Source organism: Salmo salar, chromosome 14 (assembly GCF_965601325.2).
Source record: "Salmo salar chromosome 14, fSalSal1, whole genome shotgun sequence".
Classification (NCBI taxonomy): Eukaryota; Metazoa; Chordata; class Actinopteri; order Salmoniformes; family Salmonidae; genus Salmo; species Salmo salar.
In genome coordinates this window covers 80,894,063-80,917,889 of record NC_138304.1, presented here as the reverse complement: position 1 = coordinate 80,917,889, position 23,827 = coordinate 80,894,063, and the positions used below count along the sequence as shown (strand labels likewise).

The following is a 23,827-nucleotide window of genomic DNA, read 5'->3' as shown; positions in this document are numbered from 1 at the left end:
TTTATTTTTATTAACCCTGCATTATAATTATATTAATGCCCCTTAAATATTCAGTGTTTTTAGTTACAGTGGTGATGGACAGCTGTAGAAATTTTGTTTTTCACAAGCGTAGCAGGCTGTGAATTCTGGAAACAACGTTTCCAGGATGGTCCATTAGCAGGACAATAGAATCTTCAACCTTTCCAAAAGGATAGTTTAATAGCTGGTTACTGTATGTGTGAGAGAAAAAAAGAGAGAGTCAGGCGGAGAAGGATGCGTTGAAGAGGGCGAGGAACGAGATGGAGTCACAATCCATGCCAGGCACATCTGTGAGCTCTGAAACTCATCTCCTGTTTGTGGACACTGCAAACAACGTCCTTGATGAAAATGCCTGTCTATTTGTGGAAAAACTACCCTGATTAACTCTTTAGTCTTATCAGAGTTGATCTATTTGCTTATGGTTTTGCCAACACCTAGCAACCTGTTTAAATTATATGAGCAAAAATATGAAATTTTATTTGGAATGGTAAGCCAGACCAAATTAAAAGGGCCTATTGTCTCACCCCATGTTAAAGAATGGCCTTTTTCCCTTTATTCAGATTACAACCGCTCACTTTCGGAAATTTGAAAATGAAACAATCTCCAAAATATCGTCATTTTTTTAAACAAGCCATAGAAAGTTGGTTGCAATTTCAGTTTAATCCACCAGAAAAGACAGAACAAATAATACAACAAATATTGTGGTTAAACTAAAATATGCTAATTGATCAAAACATTTTAGAAATTGAAACCTTTATCAAGCTGTGCCATATAGATTAGCAAAATAGTTGTGAAGGGTTAGGACTGTAATGAGATTGTGAACTCTGCAAACAATGTTTCCACCCTGAGAATGGTAAATGACTGCAATTAATACATTCATTCAATACATTGGAATACAAAAGAAGCCATCCACCCATGATGGGCTATTAGCAGGACAATAGACTCTTGCCAAAGAGGGTAGGGGGGACATTGTATTTAAAGACACTGCACAGTAGCCTAATAAACATATGCATTTTGAAATTATATTAAAAAAAAAAAAATCAATTAGTAACATATTTCTACCACTGTAGATGCTGTGTTTTTGGTTGACGGACAATATTAAAAACAGTCAAATGCATTCTCCCCCCATCGCCCACACACACTTTAAAAAGTGTGGACAATTAAAACATTTAAAGACTGACATTGGTTGATTTTAATACTTCTGACAGACAAAATTCTAACTCCACCCATAACTTTTGGACTTTTTAACATTCCCAGAAGGCATGGATTACTATAACCTACTGCAGGCCTAAAACCTTAGGGTTTAACCTTTTGAATTAATGATTATATTGAAGATAGAAGCCACTTCTTAATGAGTTCCGAGAGCCGATCTGTTACCCAACGATTATTATAGTGATATAAAAGCCCCTTAGATATTAGATAACATGTTTTTAAACACTTGTTTTTCACAAGGGCTATTAGCAGAACAACTGAACAACTGCTTCTACCCCCCTCCCCCTCCCTTTTGTACACTGCTGCTACTCGTTGTTTATTATCTATGCATGGTCACTTTACCCCTACCTACATGTACAAATTACCACAAGTAACCTGTACCCCTGCGCACTGACTCAGTACCGGTACCCCCTGCAAATAGCCTCGTTATTCTTATTGTGTTACTTTTTATTATTATTTTTTACTTTAGTCTATTTGGTAAATATAACTCTTCTTGAACTACCGAGTCCACCAAATGCATTGTTTTCTAACCATTATCTGGATGGATCCATAATGAATTATTATGTGAATAAATATCACTGAATGACATAAATATTGGAATAAAGTAGGCTAATGAAGGCAACAAATTGTTGCTTGCTCGAACACCTAAAGTCATCCAATTGTTATAATAGGATTTGAAGCAATAGCCTACCCGTGCGTGGTCAACTATTTCAGCACTGTTTCGCGCTGCTCTGAGACAAGCATGGGGACTGGTCTTGATAAAACAATTCAAATTTTATTTTCACTGAATCTCCATTTGGGTATTGGTTACCCTACAATTAGGGTGTGGAAATGTTAGGATTATTTTTGCTCTTCACTTGCAGTCACTTGACCGGTCACATTGTACAGAGCCATATTTTCCTAACGGAAACCCTGAGGTTTTTCTTGGAATAGAATCACCATAATATTAATCAAATTAATTAAGCTACATTTCTTAAAATCAATGCCATATACTATGTTCTTACAAAAAAAGGTTTTAAATGATCTAGTACAGCCAATATTAAAAACAGTCAAATGCTTTTCAAATATGCCCTCTGGTGGTCAAACTAGTGCTAACTAGCATTAATGGCAACAATAGCTGAAACTTAAATAATGTGCCATAGAATTCTGCGGGAGCCCACAAGCTGTGCTGCAGTACGACACAACTTTTAAAGGAAGAACCACTGTAGGGTGCAATTTGGTTTGCAGACATACAGACAGAGAGCCCTCAGCTGTGCTGACAATGTGTGACAGAGTGTATAGGAGTGGTACTGAGACCATGTCAGTTTCCACTGACAACCACTGACCCCTGTAGACTTTAGGGAACATTAAGCCAGCCAGATCCGTAATGAACGCTAGCGGTTGGTCTCGAGCCAAGATGGCCCCTGTCTTGGCTCTCTGTAAAGGGATAATCCTCAGTGAAAAGCAGAAACTGCAGGCCGGGAGGAAATGTTAATGTATGATAATGGAGGGCGTTTATGAGCTCATGAAATTCAGACAGCTTTTACCGCCTGTAAAAAAAAAAAAAGAAGAAAACAGCCAGTTTTTTTGTCTCTTTCTCTCTCTCTCTCTCTCTCTCTCTGACCCTCTTCAAAACAACCAGAGATAAGCTCAACTCATCTTAAACTTTTAACACTTAGCCTCTGTCACCTGAAAGTCCGCATTTCCATGTGATATTGGACCCCTTGCTGATTTGGAGTGGATGCCAGGGCCCTATGTGTGTGAATAATGTGTGTGTATGACGGGTATGTCTCTTGGCCCTGATGCAGATGGCACCTCCCTGGCCCCCGCCGTCCCTATTAAATAATCAACAATCTCATTAGCAGATGCTGCGACTGCCTGGCCCTCCACGGAACCTCTTAAACACACACACACTCCAAGCTGGCACGATGCCCCCTAAGGCAGCGGAAATAACTTGTTTGGCCCGCAGGAGATACAAATCGAGTCTCTCTTATATTCACATTACAACACGCTTGACATTTCTGTTATTTTCTCCAGAGTCACCCTCATTATTCCAAACATGTGTTACGGTCAAATGAAATCGCTGTCAAATTGAAGTTTTCCTTTGGATATAAGAATGTGACTTACCTGAATAATAACCTACTAAACAGATAGGGGCCATTATGTGGTGTGAAACCTTACTCACCGTTCTTACTCCTTGGTGTGTTTTAAAGGTTTAACATATGCCCATGAAACTATATGGATTTTGCATTAGACATTAGGGCCAAGGCTGGGATTGTGTGTGTGTTTGCTGAAAGACTACCAACTACGTGCAGAAATAAATTTAGCTGCAGCTCGTCCCTCCCTGAGCTTATTGGAGCCAAAGAGAAAAAAAGAGTCTCCGTTTCCATGGAGACTCATGATAGGAGTGTCATGTGTACGGAGGAGTGTCTCTCTCTTCCTCTCCTCCTCTTTTCCCATCTTCTCTCTTGCTCTCTTTTTTGTTCAGGAAATGACCGTCATAATACAGTCTGTTATTTTAAAGTCATTCCCCACTGAAAGAGTACCACTTTGTTTCTTTGCTACTAGTGTTTCACCCTGACTGCCTTTTCCTCTTGAGTTCCTACTGTACTTACAAGCTCACCAGAGAATACCATTGTTGCCATAGTACAGACCTAACATCAACTCAAGGTAAATCACTGGAAACATTTTGAAAGATATTATGGGTGTATTTCAATGATTTCGTAACTGTAATGCATTAGCCAGACAGAATAGTATAAAACGATTTAAAACGCTTTTCACTAAGTTGAATCTAACATCTCAAGTAGGCAATAACCCAAGTGCCTTAACCCTTCCCTTACATTCCAAAACGTTATACACAGATGATGTTCTGGGTGAATTTGACCCAGTACAGTAAGTACAGCAAAATCATAAATACATTATTTTAACCTCCCACAATGTATTTCCAGTAGCTGAGGATGTCCTATTTTATATGCTGTTTTTGCTGAGTTGATAGACCCAACTGAGAAAAATGTAAAGTCAAATGTTTGATACAGGAGTCATAAATCAATCAAATTATGACATTTTATGACATTTATGACATTTTTAGCTCATTTATAGCCAACCTCCAGATCACTGTCCCTCGGCCTCTGAACATCACAGGGAAAACATACTTGCATCCCTTGTGATAGTCATAGTTTGACCTTTACCGAACAGAAGACCATTGTCTTTAGAACAAAGGTCAAGGTCAAATTGCAAGTCAAGTACATGGTCAAGTACAGAGTATTTTTTAAATTTAATTTTCAAGGTTATTACCCCTACCTTGAGGACTAGATGAAGGGTCATGGTGAAAAAAATACATTCAATACTATTTTTGTGATGAAAAACTTGTCCCACAACATAAGGGAAGGGTTAAGGCTAAAGCAGAGCAGACTGCAGGTATGTAATAGCCGGCTTTTATAGAAGGATGACAATTAGGACCACTATGGAGTTTTTCCCCATTGTATAGCTGAGGCAGAACCCACTGAGATTATTGTAGCCTTTCAAAGAAGTTTGATAGGGCCTCGTACAGGTTAGTTACAGTGCACTCTAAAAAGTAAAGGTTCCTGGAGTATCCTTTAGGGGTTCTTCAAATTGAAACTGTGGGGGAACCCGTATAAGTTCTTCGAAGAACTCCTTATAATGGTTCCTCAAAGAACCTTTTGGGGTTCATTTTTTTTACCTCCCTCCCTCCATTATAAAGAAATATTTTTATAATAATAACAATATTGACGATATTGATTTAAATAATTCATTGTTTATTTAGTGGCACCACAAATGTGAATTAATATTTACAAAACAATTTACCAAACAAAACACATTACAAAATTGCAAGATTTCTGCAGACATGTCAGACCATAATAAATTATACATTTACTTTGTATAGTGCTTTTCATTACATAATTTTTTTTTTTAAATGATGTACAATAAAAACAACATACATTCAAAATGAATCATAGGTAAACTAACAATATTGTAGACTTGATGCTAAATACAGATTGTTTTGCTTTAGTGTGTGTGTGTCCAACAACCACTTGTCCAACAACCACTTAGTTAGGTTAGGAAGTTTGCCATCTTTATGACCACCCCAACTTCTCTTATCCCCAGAACACAGCAACTTAAGAACATAAGTGTTTTTCTGACATTTTTGGGAAATTTAACTGAAAATAAAAAAATACAGCCCTAGCAGAGCCCCAAGTCCCATGAGGACGTCCTCTAGGCCGTGGATGTTCTCCCCATCAAAGGCCAGCTTGATTTCATGGTGAAATGGATTTCCGCTGATGTGCAATAAAGGAGTGGGGAGCGGTGAAAAGTAAGAAAAGACTAATACATGTACAATTAACAAAGAACATAACAAATGTTCAACTGTAGCTTTATACATTAGAGAAAGGGAAGGAATAAGAGCAAATACCTCTTCTGTATTGTCCATCAGGGACTTTGAAAATAGCAGGATGATGTCCTCACCCCTGCCTCGTCTCTTTACCTCTGTTAGTCCTTTAATTATCTTTTTGTCTATATGCATTCCATAGACTTCATTCATTTCTGAGGAGATCTGAAAATACAATTTTCACACATTTCTATGCTAATACATTCCAGTTTGTATTGACTGCTATGTAGGTTAAATGTACATTTCAAATGCAGCTGTCCTACAACATATTCTTCTTGATCCCAATTCCATTGTGTCCAGGTTCTGTCCTATAAGAATTTCAAAGGAAGAGAAAATGTGTCAAAGAATAGTCTTACAAGCATTTAAAAAAAATATATATTAAATAAATATTGAAAGATAAATGACATCGACATAATGCAAAATAGAAGAACATATTGGAGAAAGCACTAGCCAATACAGTACTGCCATACAGTAAAAGTACTGCCATATAGGCCTAATATCACATTTCAAGCTATCTTTGTACACACATTGTTCAATATTTATCAGGCTGACTTGAACGATTATACCCAACATTTTGCTGCGTGGCAATACTGTGCTTGGATTCTGAAGGGCATAATAGTATTCATAATAGTATTGCATGCTGTAGCAGGCTATATAAAGAGGAAGCACTCCATTGACGATTCAGATTGTTGTAACATCTCTTCCGGACAGGTCTCCGTCCCTAGTTAGTTAGTTGGTTAGTTAGTTAGCTAGCTAACGTCAACAAAGCTAACGTTAGCTAGTTCATTCTCACACAAGTGAGAACTGCTCTAGATTGGAAACTAACGTTAATAAGTGTAAAGTCATGTTGGCTTTATGGAAACGATATACAATATATGGGGCAGAATATAGTTCAGAAAATAATACAAACCTAGTTCTGCGTAGTTAGGATGTTAGCTCGCCAACTGTCAAACCCTGTTTTCTAATATTTACGTTAATTATTCTGAACTAAAGCTATAGTAACGTTATGGAAGCTATTCACAGAAGACCATAATTGTCTTTGTTATTCATTAGTGTTATATATTATTATATCAATTATTTCGAAACATATTCAGAGCCAAACATTAACCCAACTTACCTTTTTAACTGTTGTCACATTCAAACTCTGCACGAGCGTTTTCAGTTGCAATTGCAAAGTTCCCCGAAGAACTCCAGCAACAATGGGGGTTCCATCAATGAACCCCACCTGCTCAAGTCTTTTGAAGAACCTTTTGGGGCTGTTCTTCATTGCCAAGAACCCTAAGGTTCTTCGAGGATCTTAGAAGAACTCTAGTTTGACAAGTGTGTGGCAAGAAAAAGTATATGAACCCTTTAGATTTACCTGGATTTCTGCATAAATTGGTCATCAAATTTGATCTGATCTTCATCTAAGTCACAACAATAGACAACCATAGTGTGCTTAAACTAATAACACACACATTATTGTATTTTTCAGGTCTATATTGAATACATAATTTAAACATTCACAGTGTAGGTTGGAAAAAGTATGTGAACCCCATAGGCTAATGACTTTTCTTAAAGCTAATTGGAGTCAGGAGTCAGCTAACCTGGAGTCCAATCAATGAGACGAGATTGGAGATGTTGGTTAGAGCTGCCTTGCCCTGTAAAAAACACAGAAAATTTGAGTTTGCTATTCACAAGAAGCATTGCCTGATGTGAACCATGCCTCGTACAAAAGAGATCTCAGAACACCTAGGATTATGAATTGTTGACTTGCATAAAGCTGGAAAGGGTTACAAAAGTATCTCTAAAAGCCTTGATGTTCATCATTCCATGATAAGACAAATTGTCTACAAATGGAGAAAGTTCAGCACTGTTGCTACTCTCCCAAGGAGTGGCCGTCCTGCAAAGATGACTGCAAGAGCACAGTGCAGAATGCTCCATGAGGTTAACCTCTATGGGCTAGGTGGGACGCTTGCAGCCAGTGTAATCCCGTGGCGCGTTATTCAAATTCCTCAAAAATGCAAAAACTTCAATTTTTCAAACATATGACTATTTTACACCATTTTAAAGATAAGACTCTCGTTAATCTAACCACACTGTCCGATTTCAAAAAGGCTTTACAACGAAAGCAAAACATTAGATTATGTCAGCAGAGTACCCAGCCAGAAATAATCAGACACCCATTTTTCAAGCTAGCATATAATGTCACATAAACCCAAACCACAGCTAAATGTAGCACTAACCTTTGATGATCTTCATCAGATGACAACCCTAGGACATTATGTTATACAATACATGCATGTTTTGTTCAATCAAGTTCATATTTATATCAAAAACCAGCTTTTTACATTAGCATGTGACTAGCATTCCCACCGAACACTGCCGGTGAATTTACTAAATTACTCACGATAAACGTTCACAAAAAGCATAACAATTATTTTAAGAATTATAGATACAGAACTCCTCTATGCACTCGATATGTCCGATTTTAAAATAGCTTTTCGGTGAAAGCACATTTTGCAATATTCTCAGTAGATAGCCCGGCATCACAGGGCTAGCTATTTAGACACCCAGCAAGTTTAGCACTCATCAAAGTCAGATTTACTATAAGAAAAATGTTATTACCTTTGCTGTCTTCGTCAGAATGCACTCCCAGGACTTCTACTTCAATAACAAATGTTGGTTTGGTTCAAAATAATCCATAGTTATATCCAAACAGCGGCGTTTTGTTCGTGCGTTCAAGACACTATCCGAAAGGGTAAATAAGGGTGACGAGCATGGCGCAATTCGTGACCAAAAAATTCGAAATATTCCATTACTGTACTTCGAAGCATGTCAACCGCTGTTTAAAATAAATTTTTACGCCATTTTTCTCATATAAAAGCGATAATATTCCGACCGGGAATCTGCGTTTAGGTAAACAGACGAAAGAAAATAAAGCATTCGGTCGACTCGGGCACGCGCCTAAGCCCATAGTACTCTGATCGGCCACTTGCCAAAAGCGATAAAGTGTTTCAGCCAGAGGCCTATGGGAGCCGTAGGAAGTGTCACGTTATTGCACAGATCCTCAGTCTTCAATAAAAAGAGCCAAGATGAAACACAATTTGTCAGACAGGCCACTTCCTGCATGGAATCTTCTCAGGTTTTGGCCTGCCATATGAGTTCTGTTATACTCACAGACACCACTCAAACAGTTTTAGAAACTTTAGGGTGTTTTCTATCCAAAGCCAATAATTATATGCATATTCTAGTTACTGGGCAGGAGTAGTAACCAGATTAAATCGGGTACGTTTTTTATCCGGCCGTGTCAGTACTGCCCCCTAGCCCTAACAGGTTTTAAGAAGAATCCTAGAGTGTCAGCTAAAGACTTACAGAAATCTCTGGATCATGCTAACATCTCTGTTGACTAGTCTTCGATATGCAAAACACTAAACAGGAATGGTGTTCATGGGAGGACACCACGGAAGAAGCCAACGCTGTCCAAAAAAAACATTGCTGCACGTCTGAAGTTTGCAAATGTGCACCTGGATTTTCCACAGCGCTACTGGCAAACTATTATGTGGACAGATGGAACTAAAGTTGAGTTGTTTGGTAGGAACACACAACACTATGTGTGGAGAAAAAATGCACAGCACACCAACATCAAAACCTCATCCCAACTGTAAAGTATGGTGGAGGGAGCAGCATGGTTTGGGGCTGCTTTGCTGCCTCAGGGCCTGGACAGCTTGCTATCATCGACGGAAAAATGAATTCCCAAGTTTATCAAGACATTTTGTAGGAGAATGTTAGGCTATCTGTCCGACAATTGAAGCTCAACAGAAGTTGGGTGATGCAACAGGACAACGACCCAAAACACAGAAGTATATCAAGAATGGCTTCAACAGAAGAAAATACGCCTTCTCGAGTGGCCGAGTCAGAGTCCTGACCTCAACCCGATTGAGATGCTGTGGCATGACCTCGAGAGCAGTTCACACCAGACATCCCAAGAATATTGTTGAACTGAAACAGTTTTGTAAAGGGGGATGGTCCAAAATTCCTCCTGACTATTATGCAGGTCTGATTCGCAACAAAAGAAAAGGTTTGGTTGAGGTTATTGCTGCCAAAGGAGGGTCAACCAGTTATTAAATCCAAGGGTTCACATACTTTTCCCACCCTGCACTGTGAATGTTTAGACTGTGTTCAATAAAGACATGAAAATGTAGACTTGTTTGTGTGTTATTAGTTTAAGCAGATTGTGTTTGTCTATTGTTGTGACTTAGATGAAGGTCAGATCAAATTGTATGACCAATTTATCCAGCAATCCAGGTAATTTCAAAGGGTTCACATACTTTTTCTTGCCAGCGTAAATCCATCAAGTCAAATCTCGGTGATTTCAGATACTGTAGATAATTATCTACAGGTTCTTTACTTGACTAGTGTGTTCTAACCAGCTTCTTCTATTTCTATGCAACACAAAGCACACAATACAAGGTGTTATTACAGCTAGCTAGCTCTTTGGTACAGTGAGGCGGTAGAAGAGCTAGGCTATGGAGACAACGGGAGTACCACCACAGTCTCTACATTGAGTTTTTCTTGGAATTTCTTTTGTATGATGTTTTTCAGTGTACATTCTCCTTCAGTCTTTACTAGGGGAGAAATGTTGCCTAAGAGCGCAACTGAACTGTTAGGAGGGGATAGAACACACAATAACTGTAATGCACTAGTTAGAAGAAGTGTCGGAGTCAGGCGCAGGACACATGGAATGAGTGTAAACAAATACGTGTTTACTAAAATTAACATAATTAGGGAAATCAAAAACAGGTGTACACAATAAAGACAAAACCAAACGAACAGTGAAACATCGATCGGTGGCAACTAGTAAGCCGGTGACGTCGACCGCCGAACGCCGCCCGAACAAGGAGAGGGGCCGACTTCGGCGGGAGTCGTGACAGTACCCCCCCTGGAGCCGCGCGCCGACACCGGCCTCGGGGACGACCCGGGAGGACGGGGAGCAGGGCGATCCGGACGGAAGCGGTGAAAATCCTGGATTAACGATGGGTCCAGGATGTCTTCCGCCGGTACCCAGCTTCGCTCCTCCGGGCCGTACCCCTCCCACTCCACGAGGTACTGAAGGCCCCCCACCCGACGTCTAGAGTCCATAAGGGCTCGTACTGTATATGCCGGGGCCCCCTCGATGTCCAGAGGGGGCAGAGGAACCTCCCGCACCTCCGACTGCTGGAGCGGACCAGCCACCACCGACCTGAGGAGAGACACATGGATATGATAATCAGGGGGGAGTTGTAACCTATAACAAACCTCGTTCAATCTCCTCAGGACTTTAAATGGCCCCACAAACCGCGGACCCAGCTTCCGGCAGGGCAGGTGAAGGGGCAGGTTTCGGGTCGAGAGACAGACCCGATCCCCCGGTGCATAAACCGGGGCCTCACTGCGGTGGCTGTCGGCACTCACCTTTTGCCGCCTGATGGCTCGTTGAAGACGTACATGGGCCGCGTTCCATGTCTCCTCCGAGTGCCGAAACCATTCATCCACCGCAGGAGCCTCGATCTGGCTCTGATGCCATGGTGCCAGGACCGGCTGATACCCTAGCACACACTGAAAAGGGGTAAGGTTAGTGGAGGAGTGGCGTAGGGAATTTTGGGCCATCTCTGCCCAGGGGATAAACAATGCCCACTCTCCCGGGGGGTCCTGGCAATAGGACCGCAGAAACCTACCCACCTCTTGGTTGACTCTTTCCACCTGCCCATTACTTTCGGGGTGGAACCCTGAGGTAAGGCTGACCGAGACCCCCAGGCGTTCCATAAACGCCCTCCAGACTCTAGACGTAAATTGGGGACCCCGATCAGACACTATATCCTCAGGCACCCCGTAGTGCCGGAATACCAGGATGACCAGAGTAGGGTGATGTGTGGGCCCAACAGATCAAACGATCGCGAACATCAAACGGCACGTACACGCGTCAAACGGGACACTGGGAGGGAGTGGGTTCTGCACGTGACGCCCGTTTGATGTCCGCGTCCACCTCCCATACCACCGGTGCCACCAGGCATGAAGCTGGAATTATGGGAGTGGGCTCTGTGGACCGCTCCTCTGTATCATACAGCCAGGACAGTGCGTCTGCCTTGTCGTTCTGGGAACCTGGTTTGTAGGAAAGAGTGAAAACAAAGCGTGTGAAAAACATAGCCCACCTAGCCTGGCGAGGGTTCAGTCTCCTCGCTGCCCGAATATACTCCCGATTTCGGTGGTCAGTCCAAATGAGGAAAGGGTGTCTAGCCCCCTCAAGCCAATGTCTCCACGCTTTCAGAGCCCCGACAACAGCTAACAACTCCCTATCCCCCACATCATAGTTTCGCTCTGCCGGGCTGTGCTTCTTCGAAAAGAAAGCACAGGGGCGGAGTTTTGGTGGCTTACCCGAGCACTGAGATAGCACAGCCCCTATTCCAGCCTCGGATGCGTCCACCTCAACTATGAATGCTAAGGAGGGATCAGGATGCGCCAGCACTGGAGCCGTGGTAAACAGAGCCTTCAGGTTACCAAAAGCTCTGTCCGCCTCAGCCGACCACCGCAATCGCACCGGTCCCCCCTTCAGTAAGGAGGTAATGGGAGCCGCCACCTGGCCAAAACCCCGGATAAACCTCCGGTAGTAGTTGGCAAACCCTAAAAACCGCTGCACCTCCTTTACCGTGGTTGGAGTCAGCCAATTACAAACGGCTGAAATGCGGTCAGTCTCCATCTCCACCCCTGACGCGGACAAACGGTACCCAAGGAAGGAGACGGACTGTTGAAAGAACAGACATTTCTCCGCCTTGACGTAAAGGTCATGCTCCAACAGTCGACCAAGCACCCTGCGCACCAGGGACACATGCTCGGTGCGGGTAGTGGAGTATATTAGAATGTCATCTATATACACCACTACACCCCGCCCGTGCTGGTCCCTGAAGATCTCATCCACAAATGATTGGAAAACGGATGGAGCATTCATTAACCTCTTGGGGCTAGGTGGGACGCTAGCGTGCCACCCGTGGTGCACTCCATCAACAGCAGGTGCATTTCAAGAGCGGCAAATTTGAATCCAAATAAATGTCAAAATTCAAATTTTTCAAAAATACAACTATTTTACACCATTTGAAAGATAAACATCTCCTTAATCTGTTTACGATTTCAAAAAGGTTTTACGGCGAAAGCATAAATTTAGAGTATGTTAGGACAGTACATTTACAAGAGTTGTGTGTAATGTTTTGTCAAGTCAAAGACAGGGTCACCAAAACCATAAAACCAGCTAAAATGATGCACTAACCTTTTACAATCTCCATCAGATGACACTCCTAGGACATTATGTTAGACAATGCATGCATTTTTAGTTCTATCAAGTTCATATTTATATCCAAAAACAGCGTTTTACTATGGCATTGATGTTGAGGAAATCGTTTCCCTCCAATAACCGGCAGTCAAGTCAGCGTCACAAATTAAATAATTAAAATTAGAAAACATTGGTAAAATATTATATTGTCATTTAAAGAATTATAGATTTACATCTCTTGAACGCAATCAACTTGCCAGATTTAAAAATAACCTTACTGGGAAATCACACTTTGCAATAATCTGAGCACTGCGCCCAGGAAAATACGCGTTGCGATACAGACTAGACGTCATGTTGGGGAGATCTAAAATCGAAAATACTATGTAAATAATCCATTACCTTTGATTCTCTTCATCAGATGTCACTTCCAGGTATCACAGGTCCATAACGAATGTAGTTTTGTTCAAAAAAGCTCATCATTTATGTCCAAAAATCTCCGTCTCGTTAGCACATGATGTAAGCCAGCCGGACTTCTCGTCATGAACGAGGGGAAAAAATATATTTCCGTTCGTTCAAACATGTCAAACGTTGTATAGCATAAATCATTAGGGCCTTTTTTAACCAGAACATGAATAATATTCAAGGTGGACGAATGCATACTCTTTTATAACGTATTGGAACGAGGGTACCCAACATGAACTAGCGCGCCAGGTGTCTAATGGGACATCATCGTTCCATGGCTCTTGTTCGGTCAGATCTCCCTCCAGAAGACTCAAAACACTTTGTAAAGGCTGGTGACATCTAGTGGAAGCAATAGGAAGTGCCAAAATATTCCTAAACCCCTGTGTTTTTCAATGGGATAGGTTTAAAGTCAATACAACACATCAGGTATCCACTTCCTGTCAGAAAATGTCTCAGGGTTTTGCCTGCCAAATGAGTTCTGTTATACTCACAGACACCATTCAAACAGTTTTGGAAACTTTAGAGTGTTTTCTATCCATATATAATAAGTATATGCATATTCTAGTTACTGGGTAGGATTAGTAACCAGATTAAATCGGGTACATTTTTTTTATCCAGACGTGCAAATGCTGCCCCCTAGACCCAACAGGTTAACCCATACGGCATGACGAGGTACTCATAGTGCCCAGAAGTGGTGCTAAATGCCGTCTTCCACTCATCCCCTCCCTTGATACGCACCAGGTTGTATGCGCTCCTGAGGTCCAATTTTGTGAAGAAGGGCGCCCCGAGCAATGACTCTATCATACTGGTGATAAGAGGCAGCGGGTAACTGTATTTTACCGTGATCTGGTTCAAACCTCTATAGTCAATGCACGGGCGTAAACCTCCATCCTTCTTCTTCACAAAAAAGAAACTCGAGGAGACAGGTGAAATGGAGGGCCGAATGTATCCCTGTCCCAGAGATTCAGCGACATATGTCTCCATAGCCGCCGTCTCCTCCTGTGACAGAGGATACACGTGACTCCTGGGAAGTGCAGCGCCCTCCAGGAGATTTATCTCACAATCCCCCGGTCGATGGGGTGGTAATTGAGTCAACCCAGCTATTCCACCACCACCAGCACCTCATCATACACCCATACCCACCCATCCGTTGTCAGTATCCAGTAGGATTCGGCTCTCGCTCCCGGGAGCGTATGACGGAACAGCTGCCGGGTGCCAGGGGTTCCTACTCCAGCTGGAGCTCTACCTGGCGGCTGTCCAGCCGTCCAAATCGGCATATTCGGGGGGAATGTGCATGGTGGAAACCTGGTTTGGACTTTCCACCATAGTGGCACCTACGGAAACACCTAAACACCTCCCTGAACACTGACAGGACCATCCCTTGAGAACCCTCTGTTGCCACGAAATAATAGGATCATGGGAAGCCAACCAGGGAAGACCCAACACAACGGGAAACGCAGGAGCGTCAATCAGAAAGAGACTAATCCTCTCCTCATGACCCCCCTGCGTTACCATAGCAATGGGAGCTGTGACCTCCCTAATCAGCCCAGACCCCAAAGGACGACTATCTAGGGCATGTACAGGGAAGGGAACATCAACGGGAACAATAGGAATCCATAATCTATGGGCCAAGGACCAATCAATAAAGTTCCCAGCTGCGCCTGAATCTACTAGCGCCTTATGCTGGGAATGCGGGGAAAACCCCGGAAATCCTATAGATAACCACATGTGAGCAACAGGGGGGTTTGTGTGAGTCGTGTACCTACTCACCTGAGATGAACCACCAGTGTTCCGCCTGCCACCTCGACTACCTGGAAAACCTCCCCAGCACCGAACAGCAGTGTGCCCTCTGCGGTCACCTCTAGTGCATGGAATGGTTCCCCCTCCAGTCTCCCTAGTACCAGCCCTTCCCAACTCCATAGGTGTTGGGTCTAAGGGGCTGGGGGATGGAACCAACGGACCCCGATCCGGACATCCGCAGGAGGCCAGCAGGTTATCCAGCTGGATTGATAAGTCCACCATCTGATCCAGGTGGAGGGTGGTGTCCCTGCAGGGTAACTCCTTACGAACGTCCTCTCGCAAACCACACCTGTAGTGGTCAATCAGGGCCCGGTCATTCCATCACGCACCCGCCGCCAGAGTTCTAAAGTCCAGCGCAAACTCCTGAGCGCTCCTCATCCCCTGTCTTAAATGTAACAAGCGCTCTCCTGCCGCTCTTCCTTCTGGTGGATGATCAAATACTGCCCGAAAGCGGCGGGAGAAGTCCTCGTAATTATCCAGAGTCGGGTCTTCCTCTCCCCAGATGGCGTTGGCCCACTCCAGGGCTTTACCAGTCAGACAGGAGATGAGTGCACTCACTCTCTCGCATCCCGAGGGTGCCGGCTGGACAGCCGCCAGGTAGAGCTCCAGCTGGAGTAGGAACCCCTGGCACCCGGCAGCTGTTCCGTCATACGCTCCCGGGAGCGAGAGCCGAATCCTACTGGATACTGACAACGGATGGGTGGGTATGGGTGTATGATGAGGTGCTGGTGGTGGTGGAATAGCTGGGTTGAAGGGAACTCCTCTTCTTTCAATTCTCTTCATAGTCTGCATCACGCGATCCATGGCTGTCCCGAGACTCTGTAATATTATCGCGTGCTGCTGGACGCGCTCCTTTACTGGAATAGGAGGGCTAGCTGCTCCTGCTGACTCCATTATGCTGGTCGGTGATTCTGTAATGCTAGTTAGAAGAAGTGTCGGAGTCAGGCGCAGGACACATGGAATGAGTGTAAACAAATACGTGTTTACTAAAATTCATAATAAAACTTCTTCCAAATCCAAAAATACAGAATTGGGGAACAACCCCTCCAACAACACAAAACAGGAAACAATCACCGACAAGACAAACAGGAAATGCAGAGGGTTAAATAATGAACATAATTAGGGAAATCAAAAACAGGTGTACACAATAAAGACAAAACCAAACGAACAGTGAAACATCAATCGGTGGCAACTAGTAAGCCGGTGACGTCGACCGCCGAACGCCGCCCGAACAAGGAGAGGGGCCGACTTCGGCGGGAGTCATGACAATAACGCTGAAGTGATATGTTGATAAAGATGTTCATCTGTCTGAAAGAAAAAATGTATAGCTATTCTTATAAGTGTACTGTACATGTACTTCCATAAGAGCAATGCCTACAGTTGTACTGCAGGCACTGATGTCTGTGCACAGAGAGGGAAAGTCTTCTCACATACTGCAGAACTCTGAGAGGGGAAACTAAGTTTAGTCGAGCCGCCAGTGTCTTCGTGAAGTCACAGCCCACAGGCAAGGCTTGGAGAGCTGTGCTGCACTGATGCCCTCGTCCTCTGTGTGTGTTGACTGTGTTCCTAATGTGTGCATGAGTGTGTATTAATATGATAGTAATGAACTGTCAGTGCATCAGTATCACAGAGGATCTCTCTCTCTTTATTTCTCTATACAGACAAGGTTCCCCACTTCTCTCGGCTGGGGGATGTGGAGGTCAATGCAGGGCAGAATGCCACCTTCCAGTGTGTCGCCACAGGCAAAACTACAGAGACAGAACCCTTCCTACTGGAGGTAATGTATATGTCTGCGTATGTACGTACATGCTTGCGGGCATGGCCACCGGAAAGACCATATAAAAAGAGGTGTTCCTGCTGGAGGAGAGAGTACAGACTGATTGCCCTGGTCTTATGCTATTCTTCTGGCTTTGTTGACGAAGCAGAGCTGGGGAGCTTTGTGCATCGTGGGAATAGTTTTTTGGCAGTACACATGCTGCGGTTCTACTGCGTGTATAATGATGTCAGAGGGAACAAAACAATGTTCGTTGTTTGCAATGACTTCTTTGTTGTTGTAATTTCCCAAACGGACGTGGCTGTTTCACCATTAATGATTCCAGCTTAATAAGAGCACTGTTCTTTCTACGAGGTCTGATATATATGAGTACTTCAGCGGATTAAAGATAGACCCAGCATAATGACATCATCAAACACAGAGGGCCGAGTCCTTGCATATAGACTAGCTGTAACTAATTAATGGCATCGGCTGTTTATGTGGCTTTTTGATTTGCTAGCTGATAGTTAGTCATATTCCTCCATAAAGTAATCACTCAAAACTCAGAAAGGTTTCAATATCTGCTGCATGAATTCAAGCTAATATTAGTTGTCAGAAAACCTCCACTTTCTCTCTGTATCCTTGAAGCTTGTACTTGTACTAAGTGCTATTGAAATGTTAGACGAGGAAAGAAGGACGCAAGACGCTTTGCTAATTAGATCTCTGTGTTCATAGTGTTCCGTCCCCTGTGATTTCCTCCTTTTTCTTTCCATCTCCTCTCCTCCTCTTCCTTTCTTCTGTATTGAAGTATTTTGTATCCAAACCTAACTATTTTTTTTATCCTCGTTGTAGTTTTCTGACACAGATACAGAGAGACACAAACACAGTCTCACACACAACCAGGCCCACACACAGAACGGTTGTTTCGTTGAGACAATATATAAAGTGATCTGTGCATTTGAATGACAGCATAGATAGACCGATTTCACTTTTGCATATAAAAATAGAATCACCACTGTTGCCACTGTTTTGATGTTTTGACTGTTTTGATGACCAAAAGTTATATTTTGAGAACGAGGAGCACGCAGCCAGCTCCCGAGTGCATCGGGGACACAAGCACAGGGAAAACACAACAATCACACAAGTGACAAGTGAAACAAATGATCTAACTGGGGATAGCTAGCTAGCATAATGTCACAAGCATGATGAGCTCGCCAGTAACTTTACTAAGACTTGATTGGCAGGCAAGCTACTGGTATGCTAGTTTGCCGGTAGCTTGTGTCCAGTAGCTAGCATATAATGGCAGTGTTCAAAATTGGGCACAATGTTTTTTGTTTGTTGGTCCTACCAGATCTGCAATAAATGTTTTAGATGGTGTATCCCTCTGTCCTTTGACTGTTGATGGGTGTGACTGTCTGGTTCAGGTCTCAGGCAACCAATGACTGTCATGATTATTCATTGTAATTTACTCTTTAGCGCCATCTGTTCAGTACCTGATAGAGCAGACCTAGAAGACTTGTGCATTCATTTCAACGCCCCAGGACAGTCCATTCACTTTGCTCTGTGAAAATCATGTGATGAAATCCTGCAATATCAGTGCTGCAGTCGCCCCAAATAGCAAGCAATGTAATAGCTGGCAGTGGATTCCAAGCCTGGGCGGCCAGCCGAATGCCTGGAGCTGCTGATGGCAGAGCAGTAGTTAACTACAGCTTGTTTTGAACAATATAATTTTGAAACAGTAAAATGTAGACAAATTAACCACACTTGTATGGACATTTTAAATTTGACTATATATACTACCGTTCAAAAAGTTTTGCGTCACTTAGAAATGCCCTTGTTTTTTAAAGAAAATAACATTTTTTGTCCATTTAAAATAACATCAAATTGATCAGAAATACCGTGTAGACATTGTAAATGTTGTAAGTGACTATTGTAGCTGGAAACGGCATATTTTTTATGAAATATCTATGTAGGTGTACAGAGGCCCATTATCAGCAAACATCACTGGTGTTCCAATGGCACGTTGTGTTAGCTTATCCAAGTTTATCATTTTAAAAGGCTAATTGATCATTAGAAAACCCTTTTGTAATTATGTTAGCACACCTGAAAACTATTGTGCTGTTTAAAGAATCAATAAAACTGGCCTTTTTTAGACTAGTTGAGTATCTGGAGCATCAGCATTTGTTGGTTCGATTACAGGCTCAAAATGGCCAGAAACAAAGAACTTTCTTCTGAAACTCATCAGTCTATTCTTGTTCTGAGAAATGAAGGCTATTCCATGTGAGAAATTGCCAAGAAACTGAAGATCTCATACAACGCTGTGTACTACTTCCTTCACAGAACAGCGCAAACTGGCTCTAACCAGAATAGAAAGAGGAGTGGGAGGCCCCGGTGCCCAACTGACCAAGAGGACAAGTACATTAGAGTGTCTAGTTTGAGAAACAGACGCCTCACACGTCCTCAACTGGCAGCTTCATTAAATATTACCCGCAAAACACCAGTCTCAACATCAACAGTGAAGAGGCGACTCCGGGATGCTGGCCTTCTAGGCAGAGTTGCAAAGAAAAAGCTATATCTCAGACTGGCCAATAAAAATAAAAGATTAAGATGGGCAAAAGAACACAGACACTGGACTCTGCCTAGAAGGCCAGCATCCCGGAGTTGCCTCTTCACTGTTGACGTTGAGACTGGTGTTTTGCGGGTACTAATTAATGAATTTTCCCTTGATGTCAAGCAAAGAGGCACTGAGTTTGAAGGTAGGCCTTGAAATATATCCACAGGTACACCTCCAATTCACTCAAATTATGTAAATTAGCCTAAGAGAAGCTTCTAAAGCCATGACATAATTTTGTGGAATTTTCCAAGCTGTTTAAAGGCACAGTCAACTTAGTGTACTTCTGACCCACTGGAATCGTGATACAGTGAATTAAAGTGAAATAATCTGTCTGTAAACAATTGTTGGAAATATTACGTGTGTCATTGTTACGCTTGTTGATTGAAGGATGTGCATGGTAGGCGAACATTTTACTTTTATTAAAATGAACATTGACAAAACAACAAAATACAAAAACGAACTTAAAGTTCAGCAGGCTACACAGCAGCAAAACAAAATCAAGATCCCACAAACAAAGGTGGGAAAAAGGCTGCCTAAGTATGATCCCCAATCAGAGACAACGATAGACAGCTGCCTCTGATTGGGAACCATACCCGGCCAACAAAGAAATAGAAAAACTAGAATGCCCACCCAAATCACACCCTGACCTAACCAAATAGAGAAATGAAAAGGCTCTCTAAGGTTAGGGCGTGACAGTACCCCCCCCCCCCCCCCCAAAGGTGCGGACTCCGGCCGTAAAACCTGACTCTATAGGGGAGGGTCCGGGTGGGCATCTAGCCTCGGTGGCGGCTCCGCTCGCGGATCCGCCATCTTCGGTGGCGACTCTGGTGCAGGGATCGTCGCCGGAAGCTCCGGACCATGGATCGTCGCCAGAGGAACTGGACCGTGGATCGTCGCCGTAGACTCCGGACCGTGGGTCGTCGCCGGAGACTCCGGACCGTGGGTCGTCGCCGGAGACTCCGGACCGTGGGTCGTCGCCGGAGACTCCGGACCGTGGGTCGTCGCCGGAGACTCCGGACCGTGGGTCATCGCCGGGGACACCGGACCGTAGGTCGTCGCTGGGGACTCCGGAACGGAGATTGCCGCCGGGGACTCCGGACCGTAGATCGCCGCAGGCTCCGGACTGGGACCCCCCACTGGAGGCTCCGGACTGGGACCCCCCCGCTGGAGGCTCCGGACTGGGAATCCCCGCTGGAGGCTCCGGACTGGGAACCGTCGCTGGAGGCTCCGGACTGGGAACCGTCGCTGGAGGCTCTGGACTGCCGACCGTCACTGGAGGCTCTGGACCGCAGACCGTCGCTGGAGGCTCCGGGCCATGGATTGTCACTGGAGGCTCCGGGCCATGGATCGTCACTGGAGGCTCCGGGCCATGGATCGTCACAGGAGGCTCCTGGCCATGGATCATCACTGGAGGCTCCGGGCCATGGATCGTCACTGGAGGCTCCGGGCCATGGATCGTCACTGGAGGCTTCGGACTGCGAACCCTCACAGGAGGCTCCGGACTGCGGAGGCGCACTGGAGGCCTGGTGTGTGGAGCCGGCACAATCCGTCCTGGCTGAATGCTCACTTTCGCACGGCAAGTGCGAGGAGCTGGCACAGAACGCACCGGGCTGTGGATGCGCACTGGAGACACATTGCGTATCTCCACAAAACATGGTGCCTGACTGGTCTCATGCTCCTCACGGCGACTGTCTTGCTCCAGACACCAATGCATCCACTCTACCTCATCACCCCCCTCAACTATCTCACAATACTCCTCGCTCAGTCTATCCCAATATTCCTCTTCGTTCTCAGACTTGACCCTCGGCTTCGCCGACCAACCCGTGTGCCCCCCCCCAACATTTTTCTGGGGCTGCCTCTCGGGCTTCCGTCGTGGTCGTGAACTTCGGAGTCGCCGTTGATCCTCCTTCGCTGCCTCCGCCTACTTCCATGGCTGGGTCTTGTCCCCTGCCATTACCTCCTCCCATGTCCATGATGTCCCCCACTCCCTTTTCTCCCGGGCCCAGGATCCCTGCTCCTCCTGGCCACGCTGCTTGGTCCTTTGGTGGTGGGATCTTCTGTTACACTCGTTGATTGAAGGATCGGACCAAGGTGCAGCGTAGTAGGCAAACATTTTACTTTTTATTAAAATAAACATCGACAAAACAACAAAATACAAAAACGAACGTAAAGTTCTGCAGGCTACACAGCAGCAATACAAAATCAAGATCCCACAAACAAAGGTGGGAAAAAGGCTGCCTACGTATGATCCCCAATCAGAGACAATGATAGACAGCTGCCTCTGATTGGGAACCATACCCGGCCAACAAAGAAATAGAAAAACTAGAATGCCCACCCAAAACACACCCTGACCTAACCAAATAGAGAAATGAAAAGGCTCTCTAAGGTCAGGGCGTGACAGTCATGCACAAAGTAGTTCCTACTTTGTGCAGTCATTCCCAAAACTGTAGTTTGTTAACAAGAAATTTGTGGAGTGGTTGAAAAACGAGTTTTAATGACTCCAACCTAAGTGTATGAAAACTTCCAACTTCAACTGTATACACCGAAAATACCAAACATTATGAACACCTAGGGCTGTTACGGTGACTGTATTACTGCCACACTGGCGGTCACGAGTCATGACCGCAGTCAAATTCCACATGACCGTTTAGTCACGGTAACTAGGCTTCTCCAAGCTCTGATGCTGCTGATGGTCATTTGCAGTCTACCAAACTTGCTAACTGCCTGGTACTCAGCACTATATTGTCCCTTCAATCACTCTGACATCAATGCAAATGTGTTAAATAATCAAGTCAAACACTTCATGAGAGCCCATGAGCAGCATATCCTGAGGCTGCATTTATTGTAACTGGGAACTTTAACAAAGCAAATCTGAGGAAAATGCTGCCAAAGTTCTATCAACACATTGCCTGTAGTAGTCGTGCTTCAAAATCTCTTGACCATTGTTACTCTCCCTTCCGGACAGGCTAAAAGGCCCTCCCCTGCCCTCCCTTTGGCAAATCAGGTCACGATTCCATTCTGCTCCACCATTCCTATAGGCAGAAACTCAAACAGAAAGTACCCGTGCTAAGATCTATTCAACCCTTGTCTGACCAATTGGAATCCATGCTTCAAGATTGTTTTGATCACGCGGGCTGGGATATGTTCTGGGTTGTCTCTGAGAATAAGAATTGGCGTATGCACTGACACGGTGACTGAGTTCATCAGGAAGTGTATAGGCGATGTTGTTCCCACTGTGATTATTAAAACCTACCCAAATCAAAAACCGTTGATAGATGGCAGCATTCGTGCAAAACTGAAAATGCGAACCACCGTATTTAACCACAGGAAGGTGACTGGGAATATGATCGAATACACCTTCTTCGCCCGCTTTGAGGATACCACAGTGCCGCCGACACGGGCCGCTCCCGAGGACTGTGAGCTCTCGTTAAAATAATTTCATGGCTACAGACGTGAGTGCTATGGGTCGGTACTCATTTAGGCAGGTTACCTTTGTGTTCTTGGGCACAGGGACTATGGTGGTCTGCTTAAAACATGTTGGTATTACAGACTCAGACAGGGAGAGATTGAAAATGTTAGTGAAGACACTTGCCAGTTGGTCAGCGCATGCTCGGAGTACACGTCCTGGTAATTCATATTACCCTGCTGCCTTGTGAATGTTGACCTGTTTAAAGGTCTTACTCACATCGGCTGTGGAGAGTGTGATCACATAGTCATCCGGAACAGCTGATGCTCTCATGCATGTTTCCGTGTTACTTGCCTCGAAGCGAGCATAGAAGTTATTTAGCTCGTCTGGTAGGCTCATGTCACTGGGCAGCTCTCGGCTGTGCTTCCCTTTGTTGTCATTAATTGTTTGCAAGCCCTGCCACATCCGACTAGCATCGGAGCCGGTGTAGGACGATTCGATCTTAGTCCTGTATTGACGCTTTGCCTGTTTGATGGTTCGTCGGAGGGCATAGCGGGACTTCTTATAAGCTTCCGGGTTAGAGTCCCTCTCCTTGAAAGCGGCAGCTCTACCCTTTAGCTCAGTGCAAATGTTGCCTGTAATCCATGGCTTCTGGTTGGGGTATGTATGTACAGTCACTGTGGGGACGACTTCCTCGATGCACTTATTGATAAAGCCAGTGACTGATGTGGTGTACTCCTCAATGCCATCGGAATAATCCCAGAACATATTCCAGTCTGTGCTAGCAAAACAGTCCTGTAGTTTAGCATCTGCTTCATCTGACCACTTTTTTCCTGCTTCTAAGCAGGAATCAGGAGTGATTCGTTTTGTGTTGTTAGATTTTACTGCACTGTTGGAAC

At 44.2% G+C, this 23,827-nt stretch overlaps 1 protein-coding gene across 8 annotated transcripts in view; it reads left to right on the top strand.

The window, feature by feature from the left end:
- LOC106570261 (receptor-type tyrosine-protein phosphatase U) overlaps window positions 1-23,827 on the top strand; it is a 326,028-nt gene that overhangs the window by 186,374 nt on the left and 115,827 nt on the right. For all 8 annotated transcript variants that reach the window (XM_014142386.3, XM_014142381.3, XM_014142384.3 and 5 more), the window contains exon 5: window positions 16,817-16,932. In XM_014142386.3, the coding sequence (XP_013997861.1) occupies window positions 16,817-16,932 (116 nt within the window). The remainder of the gene's footprint in view (window positions 1-16,816; window positions 16,933-23,827) is intronic.